The following is a 17,810-nucleotide window of genomic DNA, read 5'->3' on the forward strand; positions in this document are numbered from 1 at the left end:
TACTTTGTTTGAGTTCAAGAAGTCGTGACTTAAGTCGGTGCGTGAAGTGTTAATTATTCTCCGTCTTTGAGAACGACACCGAACTGAACAATCTGCACCTAACACGTGGCGATTTCCTCCATGGTTGCGGGGTCGATTGTGAAATGGACGATCGAGATCAAATGGGTATCTGTGCGGGTTTGTCGGGTGGGTATAAATAGCGTTTCCGCATATAATAAAGAGTCTATCATGATGAGAAGACTCCTCGATAATTGAACGAAGAAACCCAAAATGTTTGGGTACTCGACTTATTTCAACCCGAATTGTTGACCCACTTCTATCAAATCCCTTACTGTTAACTGGGCCCACAACGTCGAGTTCTTGTTTGGGGTAGGTAGTCATCAGGTGCGTGTTGTAATCAAATGAAAAGGGCCATCAGCGCTCTTGACTCGAGTCTTGCTGCCTGCCTTCTATTTGGCCTTCGCTGCCTTTCCCCTTCCCACCTACGCTGAGAAGCCATGGAGGGCCTGAGGAAGCTACTGGTGGAGAAGGCGAGGGAGGTGAAGGGGGCGGACGAGCTCAAGGAGAGCGTGACGGAGTTTGTCAAGGAGAAGCTCGCGCAGCTGATCCATGTGTTGCAGGACGCCATCGGGTTCCTGGCGGAGAAGCTGGACCTTGTCTTCCCGCCTGAGACCAGAGCCGAGACGCTGCACCGATGGCTGCACGTTGGCTTAACGGTGGTCCTTCCCGTGGCTGTTGTGCTCCTCTGTCTCTACTGCTGCTGCTGCCGCGGCAACCGCTGCTGCTGCGGCGGCGGCAGCCGCGGCACTGGCCGGATGATGAGAGCGCCCGGGCGGCACGGCGCCGTCATGCCCCGGGCATCCTTCGAGAGCGACCCCCGGGGTTACTTCATCAACCTTCGAGCCAAGAAGGATCTTGTGTTCTAGAAGAACACTACATGATAAATGCATGGGGAGAGAGAGAGAGAGAGAGTTGTCTTCTAAGTATGGAGTTGTGTGTGGGCTCTGAGAGTGTGTGTCTATGCTGTGCGTGCTTCAGATGGAAGTAATAAGCTGTGTTAGATGTCATTTCTTGTTTATCTCTTTGGAGAAATTGTGTTTCAATTGGCAGTGTTGAGATCTACCGCTTTGGAGTTGCCTTATGGCATCTATAAGACATGGCCTTTGTTCACTACTTTTCTCCACTTTTGTGGATTAAAGATGAAGGCTCCTGCAAATCCAATAAATTTCATTGTCGGTAGTGCATAAGTTAGGTTTATTTTATATATATTATGGTGATCATGGTCGACACCTTTAATGGCCAGATAAATTTCCACAGCTATGCATACATCCAAAAGGAAGCCACAACAAGTCTAGCAATCATTAAAGATGAAATGATTTGACGTTCTTATATATATATAATATGACAGAATCGGTACCTAAGTAGTTATACGATACAACTACGTTACATGATCTATACCTCACACACCACAATACATTGACGTTATGTGATCGACATCACGACATCACATGACTAACATTTTAATTATATATCTTAATATTTTAACCACATATGGCTAACATGATCGACATTACTAATCACGTCATATATATTGATTATATCATAAATTCGACATAGCAAGGTTCTATTAGGATCAAAAGATGCTCATAATCATCTTAGACATCATTATAAATCTGAGTATAATAGTCCAAAAGTCATATTGTAAAAAGTGTTTTTATGTGCTTTCCTAAATACATAATATCATATCATATCGTCTTTAGGCATTCAACTCTAACATTCTTGCCATTCTACCAACATCTTATTTATTGAATTGATTTAAGCATAAGAGGAACTCCAAACATAATTGTATAAGATTTAACATCCCAAAGAATTTCATATTTTCCTAAACTATTCAAAGATAGTGATTGAATTTCACCTCCGTTGAGTCCGAATTAATATCTCAATTAGATAACCAATTTTTTAATATAACACATATTATTATATTAATTAATCAAATTACTTATGTCATTTTTGATATTATCATAATTATCATATGAATACTACTAAACTATCACTGTTAGTCATTGTCATTGGCCATTGAAAAATAGGTGAATTTCTAGAAAAGCCTTGTTCCTTAATAAATTTTCATAGAATATCTTAATTTTTAAAAATTCTCATAGAATATCTTAATTTTTAAAAATTCTCATAGAATACCCCTTGTTGTGTGAAAAGATAATTTTATCCTTAGCCCTTGTTGGACCTACCTCTACCTTCGCCCTACATCATCCTTACGCCACCTCCACAAATCCCCGTTAGCCCCACCCTCACGCGTGAGGAAAGAGAGAGCACGAAAGCAACAATGGGGCCTATGAGAATCAACAAGGTTTGTGAAGGTAGCAATAACCCTCACCCACTCCTTCCTAATGCGAGAGTCATATACGATCATGATGAGAGCGAGACATGCAAGAGAGTTTCTGATATGAGTCAACAAAATTTATAAAAACGATGACGACCCTCCCACAAGAGCCATGGATGACAATGTTAGTTGCTTGTAAAATGAGTGAGAATAATGAGAATGAGACAACAAACTTGATGGGGCAAAGGGAAGATGAGACAATGGCAAAGGCAACACAAGGGTGGGTGCAAAGTGAAGACGGATTTAACGAGGGCTAAAGACAAAATTATCATTTATCAAAAAAATATTTTATATATATTTTTTTTAAATTAAGCCGCTATGCAAAAATTTCTCAAAAGACTGAAATTTTTTTAAAAAATTTATCCTTAAAAAATACACCCCTTTCTTTATCAATAAAGAAAGCAAAAACAAATAGGTTAACCTTTCTTCCCTCTTAAGCCAACTCAAGCAATTGCCTTCAACTCCTGTACATATCAGTGCTATCTCACACTATCATGGAAAACAGAAGCAAGGTAGACGTGTCAGTTCATTTGTAGTGATATTATCATCATAAGAATACAGTAAAGATATTTTCATAATAAAGTTATTGAAAAGAAAAAGACTAAATTTGGGCAGGAGTAAACATGGAAGGTGCATTAAGAAAGACATGCTACTTTACAACTCCATTTCATGATTCCTAATCCACTATTAAGATCGATGACAATCTCAATCCAGAACCATGGAGCACAGGCTCAATCTGGTTTGGTCAGTCCCTGCAGCTACTGTCATCTATTAGGTGATGTATCTTGTGCTTGGAGCTGGTAAGAGAACATATTCCTCTGTAAATCCTAACCCTTGTATCAGTGTTTTGCCTTCAAAGACAAGTGGATTTGGAGAAGTCCATTGAATCTAAGCAATTATTACAACAAAAAACTAAACCTGCTATAGAGTCAGATTGATTTCAACATGGTGTCCATTCATCCATTCACTGAGCAGCACATGCGCACCTCCATATCACACAAAATAAAAAAAGATAGCTACAAAAACAAATTGCAGAAGATCTTTAGTGCTGAGGAACTCTAGAGATCTCAAGGCAACAGAACAATTTAGCAAAAAGAAAGCTGCTGGAGTTTACATTGAAGATGTATTCAGTTTGACCACTTTTTTGTGTCATCACTGGTTCAACAAGATCACTAGAGCTAGAAGCTAACTTTAATGGTTCTATTCTTTACAATAACTGGAAGGAGAATCCAGGTGAAATACTTGCATGCCACATCCACAAGGTTCTGAATCAGAAGATAAGGATCGGAACCAATTGCTAGAGCAAGACCCAGTTTGTTGTGTTGAGATTTTTTTTTTTTTTTGAGTTCCTCTGATATGACTTAAGACTGCATGAACACATCATCTGTTCTCAATATAGTTCTCCATGGTGCTATAAAGAGTTAGGTGTATCAGGCCGGCCAAGTGATGCAGTGTGATAATTGCCATCTTATTTCTGGATGTGATATCAACTCTTTACAGTACATTCCATACTAAGTACCAAAATAGCATGCATCAGTTTTGAACTTGGAATGCTACCTTGATACTGTACAACACCACTTCAAAAGTGGCCGTTCATTTTCTATAACCTACTTGGCTACCTGTTGGATGCTGCAAACTAGGTTGGATCTCTAGCCCTCGAAAAAAAAAAAATCTCCAACAAAATGATGAAACATGTCTCACCAACTGGAGCACCATCAGGTGCCAAGTATTATTGGCAGATGATCTCTTTACTGCTTCAACATCTGAAAATTAAATTCTAAGTTCATCAAAGATGTACAAAATTAGAAGCTCCAAGCTCAAGGTTCCAAGAAAGCATGGTTTAAGATGAAGCATTGCTTTGAAACGTAAAGGACTTCAAACATGAATGCCTACAATGTAGCAGATGATTCATATGCTTTAAGCGGCATCACAGGCTTTAAAGAAAGCAAAAGAATTGGTAAATTGAGAGAAACACCACATTCACCTTGGAACTATTTTACCCTAGTCAACCAAATATTTGTTTTCAATTTATAACCCTAAAAAACACATTAATCCATTAACTTGGCATACCTAAACTATGCACGCCATGATTCCCATTCTTGAGCATTTGATGCAGCCCCTGGTGATATCAATCTCGATTAAGTTGTCACCGATTTCTGATACGATCTCCATCAGTCCATGTTGCCTCAGTACTGGCTCAAGCAAAAGATTTGTCAGTAATCCTCTAATTATATCTGGCAGTGGCTTCAACCATGCTTTTGACACCTCAGGCACAACAAAATGATCATCTGGGAGTATAATCTCAATGAGGTTTTCATCATCTGATATTGAACCTTCAAAGCTTTCCTTCAAGCAGCAAGCATCCTCAAGCAAAGACTCATCAGAAGATTTCGAGCATCGCAATGTGCTTTGACTTAAATTCTCTTGTGCATTTTTGCCACTGGAACTCAAAGCATCTACCGATAGAAGCCCACTTGTTAACTCCCCCTCCAGACCTTCATACTTCAGTGATGGATTTTCTGACCCACTGACTGCTTCATCATTGTGATATGCGACAAATTCTTCCATGGATGCCTTCTGATCCGCAAAAACTACATCTGGTGGCAGAGCAGCAGCAGCTTCTGATGGCTTCTCCTTGAAGCAAGCCTTGCCAATTTGGCCGAGAAGTGGAAAAAAGGTGGATAGTACCAGCAGTAACAAGGTAAGCAACGTTGAAGTCAAATGATTACTGCAATAACTCCAATAGATCAGTAGGAGGAGACAGAGTGCAATGGCTAATCCACTATGTTTGGGGGAACAAGGAGATGCCATTTGAAGAACAGATGGTTCCAGCATGATGAGTAGTACACTAACTAGGCACTCAATTTAGTTGGATCATGACGAGGAACATCTTAAAGAAAATAGTGAGCAACTTGAATAAACAACTAGAAAAAGTGAAGGTTAATGGGGCAGCAATTGACTCTTCTTTTCTTTAGCTACTCCGGAAGCTTGGAGTATGAGAATAACTCAGATACGTGCAAAGAAGGAAGAAGTTCATGCACCTAATCTTCGGAACCATTGAGGAAAAGCAAGCTACTAAGAACAGGAGAAAACATTGGAGAAGATATAAATCTTGGCCTGAAACAGTAAGGAGATCTGATAAGAAGAGTCTATTTAACAAAAACTTCTTGCATAGGAAAAATCCAAATATGTGATTAAAAAGGAAGAGCTTCAAGCGTTTTTCCTACTGAAACAAAGAATGGCTGGCAAGGCTTTCACACCCCATCACGTTCCCACTCATCTTTAAGGAATATATTACTTGCTCTCTTTCCCTATTTGTTTTCCCCCACATATATATCTTCTCTAATAGCACCAAATAAGTGGTACCACTGTACAAACTACTGCAGCCATGAATGGCACTTCCAACCTAAAGCTCCACTAGGGAAATCTAAAGAAAAAGTAAGCACAAAGGTTCAAAAGTTATATTTTCTTTTTCCAAATTTGAGGAAATCATTCAACAAAAACAATGTGTTTTTATCTCAGTTGTGAATACAGATGAAAAAAAACAAACCTGTTATGAACTTAATTTCTTTGTTCTTAGATTAAAAGACTATCGACCTTATATATATACACATGCATACCATATTATAAATTTATAAACCAAGAAGCCAACATATAACGAACTTACCTGCCTTCTTCATGAATCCGTCAACTGATCATATCATTCCTACTTGAATAAAACATCATTTAAGGTTATCTAAGAAAACTAAACTAGCTTGGAGTCTAATGCAAGTAGTTAACTTAGAGAATGAAGCACAGTGAAAGGGGTAAGTAATATATTTTTGTATCTCTCATATAATATTCCCAGCTAAAATAAGTTATCTGGAATCAATGACCTTGTCTGCCGTTTTTGCTGCTAATGATGGCCTCAGACATGCCTTTTTCTTTATCCTGCCATGATGCATGAGTGCTCAGTCTAATCAATTCATATCTCACACACTTGAGTGGTGGAGGTCCATTCTAGATCATTTATCCATGTTTGCATACCATTTGTCCTTGATTTTTTTTCTCTTTTGAACTTTTGGAAGGCCATGTTCAACTTTTATCTTCTTTTGATCCAATCCAAATGCCTCACCAAATAATTTCATTAACAGAGTTTCGAGTTTCTTCAGCTTCAAATGCAAGCATTAGAGGTGAAACCATGGCCCTTGTCCAACAAGATCAGGTTTTGAAGCTTCGAGATGAAATCATTATCTTGAGACAGCCAGCTCCAAGAAGAGGAATCAACAGCTATAAATGATCTGAAACGAACAGAGGCGATGGCGCTGTGAAGTTGCATCAGCGACTCAACAGTTGCGGATGCCGATGAGACCGACCTACAGAACTCAGTAGGAAACATTGAAAACCCAGAATCGAGAGAGAGAGAGAGAGAGAGAGAGAGACAAAAGGATCAAAAGCAAGTCTTCCATCACCTCCAGGCGAGAGGGGACGTTCTGTGCGGCAGCGAGGACTGCGGCAAGAGGGTTTTGGAGCGGACCGCAGCGGATCTCCCAGGCGGCATCACTGCCGACGTACAAGGCGACGGTATTGACCTCTAAACCCTGAAGTGCCGTTGTAGTGTTCTCCATTGTGATTAGGTCTTTTTGTGACTTGTTTACGTGCATTACTTTTGGCAATCCCCCACCGCCCAACCGCCTTTTATTTTTTTTTAATAAGACCAATCGATTTCTCATAATCATTTAATTGATTCGGGATATGATCTTCTGGATCTTCGGGTCGTTGGGTCATAACTTAATGTTTTAAATTCTAAAAATATTAAATTAATTTAATAAATATTAAAAATTATTTTTCATCTTTTCTTCTTCGATCTTCGTATCATCATAATTGATTATCTTTCTTTTTTCCATCGACGATAAAAGATGCTTTGACGATTGCAAGAAAAAGAAAAACGATTATATGAAATAATTTGTTAAAATTAAATGATAAATTAATAATATTTATGTCGATTTAGGGAGAAATATCCTAAGAATATTAAAAGTTATAAATAATAAAAACATATCTACCAAAGTTGAAAATGACAAACTTACTTTAATAGTCAAACAATAGTCAACTAACATAGTTTAACATAGTTTATCTATCAATGACTATTTTGTATTTGTTTTATGGATGCAACTTTAACCTAACAAACTTGCCCATACATATATACATACATACATACATAAATATACATATATATATATAGTGTATGTATATATATAAATATGTATATGTACACACACGTGTATATATATATATATATATATATTCTACAATGTACATGAATCTCACAACTATATTGTTCTAATAAAATTTTGAAAATATTTTCAATATAAATTTTTATTCTGTTATATAAATATATTAACATTATATATAAAACCATGAAAACCACAAAATTTATGACAGAATTTGTACAGTAGTGGGAGCCAACATTTTATCAGAAATGACTGCAGATCTACTAATGTATATCATCTAAACAATAGAGCTGTGCAGAACATAAACCAGCAATCCAAAACTATTACTAGTCGTGCAGGAAGTAACAGAAGCAGAAGCACCTTCCACAGTCACTGAACCACGGTGGTCTCAAGTGGCACAGAACTTTCCACTTCTTTGGTTTCTGAAGTCCTCTGTGCAACACTCTTTGACATTCCAAACATCTGAAACATATACAAGAAAATAAGTTGCAGACAAATTCATGACCTCTCCGAGGGATAGTGTTTTCCTACTGACCTTTTGGATAGTCTTTTTAAAGCAAGATTTGTGCTCATCCATAGAGGCATTAATGAATTCGTCCATATGGTCTCTCAGATCCTCCAAAAAGCTAGCTTCCTCCGATTTCTTCTTTCGGCATGAGGCCATGGCTTGATCAACTGACCGCAGCTTTTCGGATTGAGGTTTTTGTGCTTCCATTTTGTGTGGAAAATTTCTCTGCAGACCAGGCATGTCATTGTAATGTACAATGTTTAAAACATTTAAAAGCAGACAGTATAATTAAATGGAATCTTCCTCTATCATTTTTTTTTTTGCATAAAACACAATTCAGCTGAATGAGATCAGGATCATGAGTTAAAGCAACATTAACAATCATATAGAAATGTTTAGACTCATAGAAACTACTACTACACTCTTTTGCTGGTCTCCGTACAATAAGATACAGCTCATAAGAAACATATTAGAAGTGAAAAGATAATCTTGTTCTCATTCTGTTGAGCAAAAGAAAATGAATTATCAAAACCGGTGAACAGATCTGCAGACCTAAAAGTTGTTGACAAAGGTGAGCCATATAAAACATCATGTTCATCTACAATTGTTCAATGAATAAATTCTCATTGTAGTTTAAGTCCTGTGATGTTAAGTTATGACAGCATAAAATGCATGAAACATACATTGGACCAATCACATTCATGCTGACACATGCCGAGCTCCTCTTCATCATCTCCACTATGGGTGAGACAAGGTACATCATACAAATGCATACCATCTCCAAAATCTTGATTAGCTTTATTTATACTTCTTTTGGAATGGATCATCAATGCTGAATTGACATTATTAATTACCACTAAATAAATTCATAGTGACTATTTGAACCACTGTATGAATAATTAGAGTTATAAACAACCATATAATTAGTCAAAAAAGATTAGATGTATTTTTCTTGTTGTTAAAAGTAACTATTAATAGGTGCAATGATAAAGCCAGAGTGACATATTAAAGGGTAACAACAACCTAAACCTACACACCATGTGGGTTAAGCCCCCTACAGAATATTTAGAACATGCTTCTTAGAAATAGATAATAACTTATACACTATCTGAAATCATAGCAGACATGCAATATGAGGCTCTTCTTGCACAAAAAACAAACAGTAAAAATATAATACAAATCATTATAGTCAAAAGCAAAAGCACAGGGCGCTAAAAGGCACCAAAGTGTGAAAATGCTTGAGGTTCCGAGAGAAGCGAGACACTATTGGATATTAAAATTTAAAAAATATATCATGATTGATAAATATGATTATTAAAAAAAAATAACACATCAAATTCATTTAAAGTACGAAACTACAGTATTCACATCTAATAACAAAAATGACAAAACAAAACAAAATTAACACCGCTTATGTGGTTGTGGGTTGCTATCGGTTGGAAGGGGAAGAGGGAGGAGGAGGAAGGAAAGGGGGCTGTGGTCTGGGAGGGGAGAAGCAGGGGATGGCACAGGCGGCGGCGAGGCAAAGAAGAGGGGAGGGAGAGGGCTGCAGCGAAGAGGGGAAGAGGCTGGCGGCGGGCGCGGGCGCGGAGGCTGTGGCGAAGGAGAGGAAGAGGGGAGGCAGGGAAATACGGCGGCGGACGCACGCGATCCATCGGAAAGAAACAGTAATGTCCCAAGAACAAATTAGGCTTGGATATATAGTTAAACTTCACTTTTTTCCGCAGGAATTCAGAGATAAGCATCACAAATTTGGGGAAAATGGAAGCAGGTAATCAAGAATCATGACAAGAACAGATTATAATTGTCAGATCATATATATGAACGAAGTTTAAGGTAATACAAAGAGATAAAATAAGAGGAAACAACCCTAGAAATTCACAATCCGCAACGACGACACTAATAAAGATCGAAACGAAGGTAAAGATGGAACGACGTTTAAGGCAATACAAAGAGATGAGATCGAGAGGAAACAACCCTAGAAATTCACAATCCGCAACGACGACACTAATGAAGATCGAAACGAAGGTAAAGATGGAGAGGGAGATGCGAACCTAATTTGAGAGAACGGAAGCAGATGGACGAAGAACGCAGCGTTGTGTCCTTGGGGTTTTATAGCAGACGCGGATCCGTCGGTTTTGGCATGTGCCTATAATCTTGAGAAAGGGGGCCGAAAAAGACGGGGCGGATCGCATTCCTTCCATATCCGAACCGATAGATCTACGGGTCGGATACTTGGAAGTCCGACCCAACCCAAACTTTTATATATATATATATATATATATATATATACCTCCAAGTATTTATAGACATATATTACTCGCTGATATCCATTCAACAAATCCGAAAAATTAACTACTATTGGCTCATAATTATCACTGAATTAATTATTTTTATTTTTCAGCAATTATTTGACCCATTATATTTGTCAATAATTTGTATACCAACAATCAACTCACAGAGATTTAACTACAATGATACTATATATTTTTGATTTTGCAGGAATATAAATTGCTAGGCTTAAACTTAGAGGGGGTAAATAAGAAGGTCACTAACCTTAGAGGAATACACAGTTTTACTCTGTTGATAATAGAAGATTATATGTTAAGTAGAAGCATTGCAAGCTAATTATTCCTATTTAGAAGATGGTTTCTTGGATATGCATACTTGAGATTAAAACTAGTAAAGGCCTAAAAATATGCTTCTTAAGAAAGTGTTGTCGATGTTTGATGGGATGATAGTGATGGTTGAAATAGATGGAGAGGATAAGGACAAGGCATGGATATCAGAAAACATTCACATTATTCTTTAAGAAGATTAAGACATTAGGAGATATGCATATAGATCACAGTTTATGTTATGAAATGAATATACTTTGGTTTGGATTAAACAAAGCAGGGGAATACTTTAACAAAAAAATTAAACACAGAAGAGTTGTCAGTGATCAGCATGCTTTCTTCTCAAAGAGACCGTCAGGACGTGAGAAAACAGAACAAAGAGGTGTATAGATGAGAAATGCACAGAGCATAGTGTTTACAAGGGATGCTCGAGAAAGATAAAAAAGGAATTAAATGAACCACTTACGAATGACAATTAACAAAACAAAGGATTAAATTAGCACTATGCAAACAGGGGAGCATGGAAATAAGTCAATTCTCTGAAAGAAGGCCAAACTTGTGTGCAATATGCATTGTCTGCAGCAGAGTGTAACTCAGAAATGTGAAATTATATTAAATAACTATCAAATATACAAAGAAAAATGCATGCCCAGGAAAACTTGCATGGACATGGTGTGCCTGTTCAGACAAATAATGCTGACATCACCAACATATGAAACAGTTGGACATTTCACAAGAACTGGCACTAAATTACTAGTGCAAGACATCATGCCGCTTTCAGCATGGTAAGCACAGAAGCAAAATAATGTTCGATGGTATCACCAGTATCGTGGCACAACCAGTTTCAAAAATGTGTTAGCAGTGTACGTATCTATGATGTGCTCGGGATTGGTCAATCCCGTTCCACAATAGCTGAGTGCATGCCATTATGCTGCTTTCAGCATGGTAGACACCAGAAGCAAAATAATGTACAACAGTATTCTATTATCATGGCAAACCCTATTCCAAAAATGTGCTGGCAGTGTAGGTATCTGCAGTGTTTTCTGGATAGATTGAAATCAGCTGATTCGAAGTGGAATCAGCTGCTGTCAATGTGATCTCCCCCAAGAAATCAGGCATCTACAGGAAGTTGGCCGGAAAATGCTAGATCTTGGCTGGACCCTGGAGATCAGCTAGAATTGACCAGAATCAGATAAATTTTCTTAAAACTTGGCAATCTGGCTGATTTAATCAAATATAGAGAGAGAGTCTATTGCAGCAGGAATTAGCAGGTATGCCCAGTGAAAATGATGGATGATGGTGATCTTGAGGAGATAAGAATAGCTATAAGAGTAAGTAGAAGATCCTTATCGAGGACATCAGGAGATAACCATCAGTTCTTGTACAGTCATTCAGCTTCAATACATATTGGATATCTTCAAAGGGCGATTGGAAGCAGAAACAAAATTAAGGTTTCACAAAGTGCCAATGTATAAATAAGCAGCGATTCGTAGAGTCAGGGATGTATTTGTCACATGCTACTAAAAACAGAAATCAATGCATCCGAAGTTAAAGACTGTGCCACAAGAGCTCATGATAGAGATATGGTTTCATCATAGTCATATTCCCTTCCATACAGCTGATAATTCTTATTGTCAAGATATAAGGAACATCATTAAAAACAAAGGCCAAGGGGTTAATATCCTTACTGGCAGAGATCTAGAGGACACAGTATGATTTATTATAGTCGATGAGATCAAAGTTTGGGTGGGAACAGATCATAAAATACCAGGACAAGATGGGTTGTAATCTAAGATTTGATGCATAGATTCCTTATGTCTCACGAGAACTGTATTTTTTAAGTCAGTAATTGAAAACATAAACAAGCAAAATATATTTATGGTGAGAACAGAGTTGTTCAGATAGTTACTGATAAGAGATCACATTTCAAAGCAGCTGGTAAATCACCTCAATTCATGCATGCTTTTACATAAACATATTTATGGTGATTTCTGATTCCTTGATGACCAGCCCGTCTAATTAATTAAACAACAAAATAACTCAAACCGTATCAAGAAATGAAAGAGATTATGTCAATATATGAGAAGCATTTCTGACAGAATATAAATTGCTATGAAATTTATATTCACATCACTTCAGAAGAATAAAAAGGAGCAAAGTGATAAAAGAAAACGCCAAGATAAGATAACAAACCCCAAAGGAATTCCTTGTTGCGAATGTGCAGATAAGGAAAAGCCTGAAAAGCAAAAGATTTCAACATGATTAAATGAAAAGTATCCATTTAATCATCATATAATCGATCACGGCTCGAGGGGGGAAAAAAAGGGAAGAGATTGGAGAACGGTACTGGGGGTTCTTCGCCGTGATGATGACCCTCGGAGAGGTTATAGATCGAGAGCATACGTTATCTTCTCCCATTTCGCGGTCTCGTCTGCAAGGATCACAACAACTAAGCATAAATTACGACACCGAGACACATAAAGAGAAACAAATCCCCAGCTCACGACGGTGGTCGAACAGATCAAAACCTAATCGAAACGGAAAGAGAAAACGAGAGAGTGACAACGCTACGGGCGTCATCGTGAGCGGAGGCTGAGAAGCTCCGCTAGGTTGGGGCGACGGCGCGTCCATTCGCTCCTCGGCGAGGAAGAAGCGAAGCCGATCGGAGGCCGAATCTCGCGCCATGGTTGGTTGCGAGGTATAAGCCAACGGGTTATCTTTATCCTTTGCGAAAACCCGAATCCGCTATCCGAACCCAAACCCGACCCGAATACGATGGACGAAATGATATCTCAGCCATGTCACAGGATAGCAATCATACCCCTATGTGATTCGAGACTACGACTGGGGCCCATTTAGACGGGATGGAACATCCACTCACAATGCGTGTAAGTAGCACAGGTAACGTAGACGTAGAACCGTGACTCGCTGTGTTTGGTGTCAACTATAGACAGCATTTTGTATTATTTCATTAATGTGTTATCTTACGTTCATATTATCTAAATCTATAATGGTTCATTTTTATTTTATTTTTAAGGCATTAGATTATTTGATACGTATATTATTTTATATTCTAATAATTGTATTAAGTCTATCAATCCTTATAAGTCGGATGAACAGTTTATTGAATGGTTAGGGATGGATAAATAATTTATTTTGATATGACTGGAAGCCTCTTAATTAGCCCTATAAGGTTAATTTAATACATCAGAATTTTGATTCCTTTATGTCAATTAATACAAATCTACAATTATGTTTAGTAAATATTATGACCGACGTTAGAACATTACGATTTTATTATTGTCTTACGATCAGCTGAAATTATTTTGTTGGTTCTTTTTTTTTTTACATAACTTCAAGTTTTTTTAATTATTTTAATTTTCATGAATAAGTCTACACAATAATAATAAAATCGTAAGTCTTAACTATTTAGGGTTTCATGAATAAATCTCTTATTACAAAAAAAATTACTTCGAGTTCATTAGCCTCCATCAGAAAGTAAACAAGCTGACATCTTCCATAAGGTACAGTCAAAGAAACAAAATTAATTTCAAAGACTAAATCCATACATTAATAATTATTTAGTTGATAGTATTTGTAGATACATTATGTCTAACCTAAAACTATACTGAGAAAAAGTGATGCTTTACTGAAATGAAGAAGTGGTCTTACAAAATGGATTTCAAAGCAGTCTTGTGATTGTATTATTCTCATCTTTTGTGCATTCTTCCTTCCTGTGTATTGGTTAGAAGATTAGAGTTTGACAAATTCTGCATTGGTAGAAAACTCATGAATTAGTCATTCATTTCTATTAATAGAATAAAATGTAATCTTCATTACAATGAGAAATATGATAATTCTTTTTTTATCATCTAATTTATTGACTTAAATACCTTATCATTGATGATAATTTTTTCTATCGAAAAAACTGATATGTAGGATATGAAAATAGAGATGAATGGAAGATTAATCTCACATTGCTAATATTTAAAATAGTTGAATGGCATGTAATAAATTTGACTCAACTAAACAGCTCAGATTTTTTAAATACATTGATGTCAAGTAACATGAATGTTAACCTTATCAATTCCACTCAAAATCAAATTATAAATCCCTGAATAAAAAAAAAATCAACATAGGAGTAAAACCAATTAATTAATTTTTATCTAAATTAGCCAAAATTAAGAAGATGTCATTCTGAATCCAAGAAATGCTTTGAGTTGCTGTCAGTGGCTGAACTGGGGTTTTATTATGCAGACAATAAGTTCTGTCAAGTGATCATGTCTATGAGATTGGATTAATACTTTTGGCTGCATCTGTCTGATTAGAGCATGTACTGGGAAAAATCTTTCTCTAAACCTTGATAGTGCTGCAAAACTATTAGCCTTCTTGTAATGGTTTGGAATCAAAGAAAATGGATTCTGATGTTCCTTGACAAGCCTGCTATCAGGAAAGTTTGATTGGGTTACCACAAATCCCAAAAGCTTAAGCTATTAGAAGAGCACCAAAACTCTATTAAACTTTTAACATCATATTCTCTATGATTGTGAGGATTATTGATACCATTTGTGTTTTCTTTATATATCTTGCAAAGTGTACAGTTTATAAATTTAGCAGTGGCACCACAAACTCCTTTTTGTTTTGCATGTACAATTTGCATAGGTTTTTGTTGGAGCAAAAAAGAAGCAAAATGTCTTCAGATTTAGGAGTCCTTCTCACCATCAGAAATATAAAATATCAGCAGTAAACATAATGGGGTTACCAAATAGGCTGCAATCTTCAGCAAGTCTTCAGTCTCCTTTGAGATCACACCAATTCTAGACCAGTCCCCACTGTACCTGATCCAGTGCATCACAGTATCAGTTTTGGAAGTAGAATGCTGGATTAACCACAGGAGATTAGATTACAGTAAATGGCAGCTAAAACTTTGTGCAGTGTACAGAGATATGCAGTGAAGGAAACTTATTCTTCCATAGCAAGTGATTGCTTGAATTGCTATGTTGAATACAAGATCTTCCTTTTGTATAGGGAGTAGACAACAATTACGGATGAAGGTGTAATCATAAGCACTTGAAACAAGACATAACATAATTTAGGAACACTACACAAATGAGGGCAACCCAATCTCTGCCTCTGCTTCTTGATTCATCAACCGGATGTTCTAAACTTGCTGGATACTTGGTCATCATTTTGAGGTTCTCATGTATGTTACCACAGATAATTTGGATACTATACTCTGAATTGCAGACAAGCATTTAGCCTACCATGTTCCAAAAATTCTGTCTTGATGGAGCACATCTATTGGACTTGTGATGGCATTAATTAGCTTGGGCTAATTATATTGATGATTGCAGACATTATTTATATATAAATAAATCTAATTGTTATTGATTGGGAAACTAAAGAAAAAGTATCAATATCCTACAAGCAATTAGTTCTATTCAGGGGAAGAAAGAAAAAAGGCAGCAGAAGAAGGAATATATATTGTGAAACATTCCAATTATATTCAGGAAAAGGTCACTTAACCTCATTATCATATCTCACAAGAGCTGCAAGTCTCAAAGCTTTATAATCTTTGGTATGGGAAAATACTTCACAATCAATTTGATATGGAGGAGGAACACAAAAAACATATGCATGCCAAAGATATGTTTTTTTTTTTTTCCATCAATCAGTTCATTCACTACAAAGATGTATCAAAAGACAAATTATTTGTCAGGAATCACCAATGAACATAGAGGCTTTGGTGAAGCATTAATCATCATCATTTTCAGTGGAATTCATTATCAATTAGAAAATAATGAAATTTCCTGACACCAACTCTGATTTAAGAGCTCCATAAACTCATCCTTGTTGTACAAGTTGCTCAAGCAAAACACACACCAGTATGAACTACGGTGTTAAGGCTTACCCAGCATCAAGGAATCCCAGTCCAAATAGGACAACAGCAGATCTGGCAAGAACAGCTTTGGATGCCCTCAGGGAGAAGGTTGTTTCTCCTGCTTGGGAGTCTCCTCCAATGTTCTCTTTCTTCGCCCGTGCAGGTTTGAGTAGCCTCCGGTTACTGCTGCATGGGAGCAGGTGGGGAAACCACCTGAAACGAGGGGCAAAGCTCTTCCCCGACACTATCATGCTTCCCTTGTCCTGCAGAGGATTGAGCTCAGTCGTGGGGATCGGCAGAGCCGACGACAAAAAGAACGCGGGCAGCCACTCAAGACTCGGATAACGTTTCAGTACGTGTTGTGTTCTTTTGGTGCTTCCAGAAACAAGACGCAGAAGTGTTTTTTGTTTTTGTTTCCATGAACAAAGTTAATTACCCACGACTTTATATATATATATATATATATATATATATATATATATATATATATATATATATATATATATATACATATATATATATAATAAGAATAGATGAAACATTCGTTGAACGCATAGGTTAACTAATCAAACTATAAGCTTAATAAATTTGTAAAAATTAATATTATAATCTATTAAAATATAAAATTTATATCTTAAAAAAAAATTGAAGTGATAATGATGAAGTTCAAACCAAAAACGTTTCGATGATTTGTTAAGAGTCTTTCTCAACTAAGCTAGTCAGTACTATATCAGATGTTTCGATCCCTTAATTTTCGATAAGTAGATTTGATAATAAAATATATTATAGATAATATTATAAAAACTATTTTTATAGTACAATAAAAAGAAATGACAAAGATAAAGAGAAATGAATATAATAATATTTTTCTCTTTTTCATCTTGATAATGAGAAATACTTCAATACATTTGGGATAAAAAATCAAATATTTTGATAAACAAATAAAGATCTTAATTGCCACGATCCTGAACAAAAATCTTTATGCTGATAGCTATGAAAGATCAAATTCTTTGCATTACAACACTCATGCATTAATCTCAAATGTTATTGCCAATGAATGTTTGGATTCAAAAATTGTATCATCAGTATTTTCTACTAGTGATTGGCACTAACACCAATCAACCAACAAAATTCTCAACAGCACTATCATGAACTAATTGTGGTTTTTCATTTTTAAGCGCAACTCACACTTGCATCA

At 36.6% G+C, this 17,810-nt stretch overlaps 2 protein-coding genes and 1 long non-coding RNA gene across 12 annotated transcripts; 1 reads left to right on the forward strand and 2 right to left on the reverse strand.

The window, feature by feature from the left end:
- The first annotated feature begins 441 nt into the window (after positions 1 to 441).
- On the forward strand, positions 442 to 1,170 carry LOC103975481 (uncharacterized). The gene has a single exon (XM_009390457.3). The coding sequence runs from the start codon at positions 498 to 500 to the stop codon at positions 924 to 926; it is 429 nt and encodes a 142-aa protein (XP_009388732.1). The 5' UTR covers positions 442 to 497; the 3' UTR covers positions 927 to 1,170.
- Positions 1,171 to 2,871: 1,701 nt separating this feature from the next.
- On the reverse strand, positions 2,872 to 7,520 carry LOC103975472 (uncharacterized). 3 transcript variants are annotated; one of them, XR_010504563.1, is made up of 3 exons: positions 6,847 to 7,397; positions 4,466 to 6,750; positions 2,872 to 3,411 (listed from the first exon to the last, which is right to left on the reverse strand). It is a non-coding gene; the product is annotated as an uncharacterized LOC103975472 (long non-coding RNA). The 3 variants fall into 3 exon arrangements; XR_010504558.1 differs by lacking the exon at positions 2,872 to 3,411 and adding an exon at positions 3,430 to 4,158; XR_010504556.1 differs by lacking the exon at positions 2,872 to 3,411 and having other exon boundaries at positions 4,249 to 6,750; positions 6,847 to 7,520.
- Positions 7,521 to 7,784: 264 nt separating this feature from the next.
- Positions 7,785 to 16,944, reverse strand: LOC135581845 (uncharacterized). Of its 8 annotated transcripts, XM_065175920.1 has the most exons (7): positions 16,643 to 16,687; positions 15,494 to 15,569; positions 14,404 to 14,501; positions 13,079 to 13,162; positions 12,925 to 12,967; positions 8,141 to 8,338; positions 7,785 to 8,067 (listed from the first exon to the last, which is right to left on the reverse strand). In XM_065175920.1, the coding sequence occupies exons 4-7, from the start codon at positions 13,147 to 13,149 to the stop codon at positions 7,975 to 7,977; spliced, it is 405 nt and encodes a 134-aa protein (XP_065031992.1). In that variant the 5' UTR covers positions 13,150 to 13,162; positions 14,404 to 14,501; positions 15,494 to 15,569; positions 16,643 to 16,687; the 3' UTR covers positions 7,785 to 7,974. The 8 variants fall into 8 exon arrangements, with proteins under 8 accessions (XP_065031992.1, XP_065031993.1, XP_065031994.1 ...); XM_065175921.1 differs by lacking the exon at positions 16,643 to 16,687 and having other exon boundaries at positions 14,404 to 14,465; positions 15,494 to 15,555; XM_065175922.1 differs by lacking the exons at positions 14,404 to 14,501; positions 16,643 to 16,687 and having other exon boundaries at positions 15,494 to 15,551.
- Positions 16,945 to 17,810: the final 866 nt, after the last annotated feature.

This window comes from Musa acuminata, chromosome BXJ1-4 (assembly GCF_036884655.1).
Source record: "Musa acuminata AAA Group cultivar baxijiao chromosome BXJ1-4, Cavendish_Baxijiao_AAA, whole genome shotgun sequence".
Lineage (NCBI taxonomy): Eukaryota > Viridiplantae > Streptophyta > Magnoliopsida > Zingiberales > Musaceae > Musa > Musa acuminata.

Coding starts and splice junctions, on each gene's coding strand:
- LOC103975481 (XM_009390457.3), top strand. CDS start 498: ATGGAGGGCCTGAGGAAGCTACTGGTGGAGAAGGCGAGGGAGGTGAAG.
- LOC135581845 (XM_065175908.1), bottom strand. CDS start 16,863: ATGATAGTGTCGGGGAAGAGCTTTGCCCCTCGTTTCAGGTGGTTTCCC. Junction 15,570..16,642: donor CTGGGATTCCTTGATGCTGG/GTAAGCCTTAAC, acceptor GCACTGGATCAG/GTACAGTGGGGACTGGTCTA. Junction 8,339..15,493: donor TGAAGATTGCAGCCTATTTG/GTAACCCCATTA, acceptor CCTGGTCTGCAG/AGAAATTTTCCACACAAAAT.